Here is a 9,364-nt window from a genome sequence, read left to right on the forward strand (position 1 = left end):
CGGGGTAAAAGGTCCATCTTATAATGCTAAAACTTTATGCAATAATTACAAAATGCGCAAACGTAAGTTTGGGTGCTTGGCATTAGCATCTACCTTTGGATTTGTGTGAATTTGAATAAAGCGTTGTATAGAATTGTATGAGATTCTTCAAAATCAACGTAAACTTCAAGTTTGATGGTCCTAGACACTACCAAAAGGTATTGTTTTGAAACAAATTTTAGTTTAATTTTATATTATAGTTTATCTTAAAAAAAACCATATGCAAATCAAAATTAAATGTTTGAATTTGGATCCATACAGCACAAATCCGAACTCCGAGCTCCCTACACATGGACAGAGTATGACATCGGCACAATACCAGAACACACGTGATCAAACACCTCAGAAACAGCTTGTGCAAATACACTTTGTAAAAGGAAACCCCATTCACTTGCTTTCCAAGCTCCCAGAATCTGCACTTTTACAAATTTGCGAGGGCAGAGGCATTTGCATCAGCTTGAAATATACAAGCACTAGGAAATTAACTTCAAGAACGAGAAACTATATATACTATCTGAAATGAAGAGACAATGACGAAGTTAATTAAAATTTTCCCCTTTTCTTATTTCACTAAATGAAATATAATGAATAACATTGATTGCATATTACACACCTTGCGGAAAATCAAATATGAACTTAATATGTGGAAACTCACGTGAAAAGCCCAAAATTATCTCCATGTGAGTTTCTTTTTTACCTAACTCGGCTCACATACACTATAATATAACTTTGGTCATTGTCAGTAATAATTAATATCTTCAAGTAATATCAGAAGATCATCAATGAAAAATAATAAGTGGATGAAAGGAAACTGAGGGTTGGCCTCATTTGGATTGAATTTTCAGCAGAAGCTCCACAGACCAATGTCGGCTTCTTCATAGAAATCATCGACTGCAGGTGGATTGAACAAGGCAGCATTGAACAGTAGATCGGTGTACCTTGGCGACTGCAAGCCATCGAGGTCGAACCAAGGCGAATTAATCATGGCTGCCTTGGCTTCAATATTAGCCTCACAAGCAGCAGTGTAGGTCCCAAAAGATGGCAATAAGGAGACATCATCATCGGGTTGATCTGACGGCGGTGAAGATGCCAGCAATGGGGATGAGACTGATGATGATGAAGGCGAAGACGACGGAGGAAGAGGAGATGGTGGGGTGGTGGAAGCATCAACTCCACCACCAATGTTATAGCTGTTGGCAGCAGCTGCTGCCACTCTTTGGATGGACTTGGGGGACATGACAGTATCAGGAATGTGCATTGAAGAACTGACTGGGAAGTTGAGGTTCGCTGAAGTGCCCTTAAGGCAGAGAAGTGCAGCATCATAGGCTCTAGCAGCTGCTTCTGGTGTGGAATAAGACCCTAACCAAATTCTTGTTTTTTGATTTGGAGCTCTTATCTCAGACACCCATGAGCCCCAGCTCCTCATCCTCACTCCTTTGTACTTCTTCTTTCGGCATGATGATGATGATGACGACGACGATGCCGGTGGTGGGGATGGCATTGATTTGGAGGGCTCTGATTGGATCTTGGGCTGATCAGGCTTCACCATTTTGAGCTCTGAGATCAGGTATAGCTATAGCTCTCTTCTGCTGAAATGGAGATGCCAAGGAATTGAAAGTCTTTAACTCTCTTTTGCTGTTTCAGTGGGTACCTTTTGGGCCTTTGAATGAAAGGAAGGGAATGAGATGGGAACTGAATGTGAGGAAATTAAGATGGGGTAGGTATTTATAGAGAGGTGAGGTTTCAGCCTTCCAACTAGCAGATGTGTCACCCTACTCAAGAAATGGAGTAGATACACATGTAACATGAAATGGGTGACAGATGTCATTTATTTTTTTTTATTTTATAATATGAATATTATTTAATATTTTTTCAATGGATGGGAGTGAATATGATATCTTCTTTATCAAAATGACTACTTTGTCCTGCTGATATAAATAGTATTTTAGCCAATTGGTGCCATGAATTAATTTTATTTTTATAAGTTTGGCAAATCCTAAGACTAAATATTATAATAATTGTACAGAGTATTCCATGGAATTCTTTAAGAATAGTGAAAAGTAGAGCTCAATTAAGCCTAGATAATACAAAATGCCATCACATGGATGTCTTGTGTACATACATAATTTTAATGCTTTGTTTACCGGTGGTGAATGCAGTAGTCTTGCATATCTGCCAAAAGCCTATATAGTTTTATATATGAACAGGAGATCAGGGTGAAAACCTTAATTGACTTTGTTTGCTAGGCAAATATATACCTATATGACTAAGAACAGTTTGAAACTTGAAAGTGTCAACCTCCTTTTTTTCAAAGCCACCACTGTAACTTCGACAAAATAAAAATACAAAAAAGGGCACGGTCTGGATTTCATATTGCATCAATTGTCCTGCAGAGACTGTCATACAAATTAACTAAGCCATAATCAATAATTAAATAAAGCCTCTGTGAATCACACAATTGGGGAGTCACCCAGTTGACAAAGGAAGAGTGCATTTATGGTTAAACAAAGATGGGGGCTTCAGAAAATGCCATGGGAAGGGCAGACCGGTAATATCGCCACACCCTGGGTTCTTATTATTATTATTATTATTATTTAATTAAATATCACATACCCTTTGTCTTTTTCCAGTAATCATGTCTTGTATTGTACAATTCCGCTGCACCATATCACGTTAGGGGGAAAGAGAAGAACATAGGATTCTGCTTCCTGGAATTGCAGCTCAGGGAGAGGGCGAGATGGCGAGTTAAAAAGCCCAGCAAGGGGTGAGAATGGTAAATGGGGGTTTGGAATTTTGGATGCAGCTGCAGAAAAAGTGCAGAAAATTTTGAAAGCAGTAACGCTCATGAATGAAATAAAAACACGCAGAATCGACAGTGAGCAAATGGGGTTTTGCAAAAACAAGCAGTACAGCTGGAGCTGCTCTGTATTCCTGCAGCTGATCTAAAACCGCGTAGTGTGCAGCTTCCTTCTGCTGAGGATCAATAAATAAAAATTGAATGGGGGAAAGAGAAAGGGAAAGGGAGAGGGAATGGAAATGGATTGCTCTCAACCGTTTGATTGTGGGATTACGGCAGCATGATGATGACTTGACTTTTAACTTCTGCTCTCTAGCTATTGCTAACTAGCTCTAGCCTCTAGCCTATTGGTACGTGGTCACTCTCAACGGGTGCTTGGGGGTCTAGTACACTTTGATGGGATGAAGATGCTGCCTGGTACGGCACAATCCAAATCAAACCCCTTTTTTTTACTTTGAAAAGTGCCAGCGGATGCCCTTTTTAGGATTGTGGAAAAGGGCCCTCTGCAACTGTAAGTGACTGCCCTTACTTGTTCCGTGGACCACAACTTTTTTTTTTTTTCATCCTTCCCTTCCCTAGTTCACACTTTCATGCACAACATTTTGTTTTGGTTTTTTGTTTTGTTGGTTCTTTTTTTTGCTTGTGAAAGAGAATGCGCGTGATACAGTAGAATATAACATAAGTAAAATTAAAGGATGCATAATAGAGTTTTGAACTCTAATGACGCTGCGTCGGCCGAAGGACATTGTGGACCGACTAACAAAATAATTAAAATTTTTTATGCATAAATGTGAATCGAGCACGATTAACTTTTTGTGCGAAGCTTAATATTGAATTAAATTATGTGAATATGACTTGTAATAAAGTGCATACGCATATTTATAGAAATTTTCATTATATCTTGAAACAATTCATGATGTTCTAATTTGATACTCAAAGGTACTCTTTTTAAAACAACTTGAATTGCTTCTTTTATACAAATAATACACAAAATAAATCATACCCGATGATGGAAAAATCTCCTTTGTTTTTTCTTTGAATAATGAGTCACTTTACAGCGCACCACTTTTTCGCTGTAGCTCACATCGATTACAACTTGACATAAAAAAATATCTCAATAATTTACGAATATTTATATATGTGTATTTGAATCTATACAAAAAATGTATATAGAGTGATGGGAGATGGCCACGGTTAATAATTGTACAACCAAATCCAGCTTGTACATATTAATAAGAGAGTTCGGTTCCAATATACTCCCCAAAAAAAAAAAAATCCTATCTGAGACAATTCCTCAAACAAAATATTATTTCCTTCACTTAGAAAACTACGATTAATTGCCAAAAAGATAAGTTGAAACTTTACAGAAATGAATCTTAATTTAATTTTTCAAAAATATTTAGCATTATTTGAACTCAAACTTCTAGGAATATGCATATTTAAAAACAGAAAGTGTCTAGGTTTGAGGAGGTTCTCATATAAAAATTATGACTTTATATAGCTTAAACTTATATAACTAAATAAAGACTGTAGTGTCAAAATATGACAATATTAGTTGAAACAATATTTGAAAATTTTGATTTATCAAATCAATAAAGAAGAATGTACACATTGTATATCCATCACAATTTAAGCACACCTTAATCATGTCATGATATTGCTAGAATGATTTTTGTTAATTTAGATGTAATCCCAAAAGTAGGGGTGAATTGGGTATTTAAAAATATTTTGGTACTTCAATCCTTAATTGAAAACCCAAACTTACAAGTACAAATTTGGATACACACCGATTTCAGTATTATAAAACTCAATTGATTTAATCCGTAAATATCTCAATTAAATCAGTATTACCCAATTATTCTCGCGTAATTTAGATATTCATATATATCAAAATTTAACACATGTACAACAGATATAGTATGAATATAAGTGTGGAAATATAAAGAGAGATAGAGAGATAGAGCACCAACACCAAATTTTTAATTAGGTTCGGCCAAACCCAACCTACGTTCTCGCCTTGGGCAAAACCCCTAAGGATTGCACTAATCCACTCCTTTAACTAGGACGGAGCTTTTGGTTACAAACTTATTGCTTACAAGAGATACAATTTCCTCGTACTCCGCTACTTACAAGAGGTGCAGCTTCCTCCTACTCCATTACTTACACGAGGTACAACTTCTTCCTTCCCAGTTCACAACCTGAACCGTCAATACAATAGATAAATGAAATTCCTGAACACTCAGATGCTTCTAAACAAGCTAATGAGTACAATAAAAAATCCTAACACATATTCATACGAGAAAACTTGAAGTCTATTATGTATGTAACGATAAGATCGTTATTTGAATGATATGCTTCACAAATTTACCTTTTAAATCAATATCTCACAAAAATGATTTTATACATAAATGCTTTGGAGAAATGTATGATGGGATTCCAGAATACTTTATGCAAGATTAGAAAATAAGATCCTTTCGAAAATAATCTTTAATAATACACAGATCTATGCTCTTGCTATCAATAATTTTTCAAGTTGAATCTTTGAATAAATATACAGCCTTGAATATTGCAAAGATTTAAACACTATGTTTCAAAAATAATATTCTTTAAGGATATATGTATTTAGAGGCTCTTAGTATTTGCAATCAAATAATTCCAATCTCTCAGAATAAATATTCAAGAATAAGTTTGTGAGGTGAAAAAATCTTTGAGTATTATGCAGATCTAAGTTCTTGTTATCAAATAACTCGTACGATTAAATCTTTGAATAAAAATGTGACTTTGAATATTTCAAAGATTTAAATAATATTTTTCAAATACTTTTTGCACCAATGAGATAGATCTCTTTGAATAAAAATACAACTTTAAATATCACAAGAATTCAAACTTTAGAAAGTTATTCCCAAAAGTTTTTTCGAATAAATAACTATGGGAAAATAAGTTCTTACTCCCAAAATTTTTTTTCAATGAACAAATAATTGAGAAGATTATTGATTAATAAAAAATGAAAGCTCAATAAATTATTTTTCCAAACCTCAAGATCAAACCTAAATTTAGCAAAAGTTGCACGTCTATTTAGTCAGATTTTGAATATGCGAATGTCCAAGTAAAATTGTGTTCTTTGCAGTGCAAGCACTAATTCTTAGCAAGAGTATTCAAAACTTCTCAAGAGATGTGCAAGAATGTTCAAGTCTCTCAATATTATGCAAAAAGTGAGGCATTAGGGTTTCTAGGTTAATTTTATAAGAGCTCTCAGCCTTAGATGAATTTCTGGTCGTTGGATCAATTTATTTAAAAGAAATTCCGCACGTATCCGCGCTCAACTGACGTTCTACACGATCAACCTTCAATGTTTTGGACATAATGTTTACTATATAACTCCAAATTTGATGTTCTTGGTGTCATCAAAAAGTTAAGAGAAAATTCCACAACTTTTATGTTGAACACATTTTAGGATAAAAAGTTAGGAATTAATAAAAAGGCCCATCAATGTGACATAAGAAACATGAAGGGAATTTTTCTACTACGTACACATTTCAGTATTTTGGCCATAACTTTTTCTATAAGATTTCAAATTAGACATTCCTAGTATCAACAAAAAGCTAAGAGAACATCCCATAACGTTCATAGCACCCTTTAAGATAAGAACCAATTGATTAAGAAAATTGCTCATCTTTACTGTTCGGTCAACTGGCCGGTTGACTAACTCCTTTGTAAAAATTAGTTTTTGCCTTCTTTTAACTTCAAAATCATTTAAAAACATTTTTATAAGTTAGGCATTTTATAAAAAAAAAAAAAAAAATTCATGTTACTTGGAGGTCCTATGATCAATCTAAAGTCATATTTGAGTTTCAAATTTCATCATACGACATATGTAAATACATTCAATTTCTAAATACTCATTCCCATGAAGATCTTGGACTTGACGTTTGCATCTTCATTCTTCTACACTTCTAATTCCATGAATTGAGCCAGATGGTATGTTCTTTAGGTTTCTCGTGGCTTTTATATCCTGCTTACCATTCGTATCATCTATGCGTGCTAAATAATAATCTGGCTAAAAAGGCTCAATGCACAGATGAGATAATTGTGCTTTGTCATTATCAAAACGGGACCAAACTCAAAAATTCAATAATTTCCTCATTTTTGATGATGACAAACACAAGAGCAAAATACATAAATTTGTCTATTCAATTATATCTAGAAAGAAGACAATGATCGAGATAATATTTCAATTTGATAATTTTAAGCTCGGCTCAATATGCATCTAGATGAAGCAATAAAGCATATGCACATTAATCATCTTCCCCTAAACACAAGGAGTATATCATTTTGCTCATTAATCTTCTCCCCCTTTTAGCATCAGAAAAACGGTTAAGTTAAATGGAAAACAATTTTTAAAAAAAAAAAAATTTTCTTAGCTTTAAAAGGATAACTCCCCCTTTTTGAAAAACTTTCCCCCTTTTTTTTTTTTTTGTATCATTTAAGCTCATATACATTGTAAACTATGCAATTTTAAAAAAATATTTCTCCCCCTTTGGATATCAAAACAAAATTTCCCTCCCCTTTTAGATCTAAAATAATTTTACTCTAGTACATTCTGAAAAGAAATATAACCAGAAAGATATCATACAAACTCTAATTATATCAATGCATTTTAAAACAAGATCATATGGCTAACTCAAGAACTTGTGGTAAAGCAACATATTTTTCATTTAGAGTATTCAATATGATCATCATAATTGAGTACGTGCCACTGAAAGTTCAATGCACATCTAAGCATAAAATATTGGTGAGCATAATAAGATAGGAAATAATTTTCAGAAAGCTCCCCCTACGAGTTTGAATACTTGCTTATATGAAATGAAATGCTTATATTTATCAATGATTAATTTCACTAATCATACCAAGCAGTATAAGCAATTATTCCTAATCTTTAGAACAACTATACTAGATATAAACTAATTCATTTCTCACAAGAAGTCAGTATAGTTATCCCTTTTTTATCACATTAATTTGTATAACCAATAATAGTTTATGATACTAGACACTTACTATCTATAATGACCTGCTTATCTTAACATAAAATTAAGTATAAATAATAATACAGTCCACCCAAACCCGTGGGTAATGGGGACACATTTGACATTCACAGCTGAAAACCTAAGCAACAAACCATACATAATACCAGAGTTAAATATAAACCATCACGTTTTGTAATTATATACAATCTCCAAAATTTTTAAAAATACCAAAAAGTATTTCCTAGGATCCTGCAACAAAAACCGTTGATCCTAGTTCAACACTTACCCTCATAACGGGGTAACACCGACTTAACTCAACAGCGGCCTCGATCTGCTGGTCTTTCTGGATTTTCTAAAAAATTATTTAATGTTCAGGGGTAAGACACATCTCAGTAAGGGAAAATAAACTAAATACATCTGTGTGGTAACATGAATATTTGATGCAATTATACATATATAGTACATTTCATATACCTTAAAACATTCATCATAACATATCTGAATAAACATAACTTTCACAATTTCTAATAGTTTATACTGATCATTAGATGTCTAATATAACTGATAATATTGAAAATTCACTCAGGTTGTATAGTTAACTGATGTCATGTATTACCCCCAATGACGGGTTGTGTAACCCGAATGCGGGATTTGACAATGGCTGGCCGACCACTGCCTAGTCAAAAATGTCTAAAGTACTATGGGCCCTCCACACCCTAGTCCGGACTGCCAGGTGGATGTCTGCAACTCTACACTGAAAGCCACATCAACTATCCATCTCCCACCCCCTCGTAGGGTGGTTAGCACCAATCTAAATATAGATATCTGATCTATATAGCTACGATACCGTGTTCCTAAAACTTAACTAAACTAACATTCGGGTTCTAATAACATATAATACATGATAATATAGTGTTTAACATAAATGGATTGATAGCATTTTCTATAATTTCATAAATACGACCTTACGCCAAACATTTCATACATATCATTCTGAATAAATAAATCAATTATCATGTATTTTCAAAATCATAATGTACTATATTATTTCATAATTCATGAAAACATGCGTTACTCATAAAATTTGCCATAACATAATACTTATCATGTAAAATAATATTCATGCCACACATTACCGAATAAAATCATATATTTCATTCTAAAATCGTATTTCCTGTATAACAGCAGTATTTTCCCAAATGTGCATTTTCTTAATAATATTCAAATATAATACATGCTTCCTTGAAAATTAATTTGCTGATAAATAATAATAATTCGCATGGAAAATAACTGCTTTAGTTTATTCCCTTACCTGACACTGGAAAGAAACCCTCAAAAAATTCCACTCGTCCTACACCCGTAGGGTTTCTCGTTCAACACCCTGAATTCAACAACTCTCAGAACTAAATTTCAGTATTTTCACATGAATATCATTTCCGATAACTATGAAAATACCAAATTTGGCATAAAAAGTCTTACCTCAACTCAGGGATGAAGCTTCCAC

General features: G+C 33.7%; 1 protein-coding gene across 1 annotated transcript; it reads right to left on the reverse strand.

Moving 5' to 3' along the window:
• Positions 1 to 578: 578 nt before the first annotated feature.
• LOC131161640 (ethylene-responsive transcription factor ERF014) lies at positions 579 to 1,733 on the reverse strand. The gene has a single exon (XM_058117557.1). It carries the CDS (start codon positions 1,586 to 1,588, stop codon positions 881 to 883), a length of 708 nt encoding a protein of 235 aa, XP_057973540.1. The 5' UTR covers positions 1,589 to 1,733; the 3' UTR covers positions 579 to 880.
• Between the last annotated feature and the right edge of the window lie 7,631 nt (positions 1,734 to 9,364).

Source organism: Malania oleifera, chromosome 8, assembly GCF_029873635.1.
Source record: "Malania oleifera isolate guangnan ecotype guangnan chromosome 8, ASM2987363v1, whole genome shotgun sequence".
Classification (NCBI taxonomy): Eukaryota; Viridiplantae; Streptophyta; class Magnoliopsida; order Santalales; family Ximeniaceae; genus Malania; species Malania oleifera.

What these genes read in the sequence shown, in the direction of transcription:
- LOC131161640 (XM_058117557.1), bottom strand. Translation starts at nt 1,588, where the DNA reads ATGGTGAAGCCTGATCAGCCCAAGATCCAATCAGAGCCCTCCAAATCA.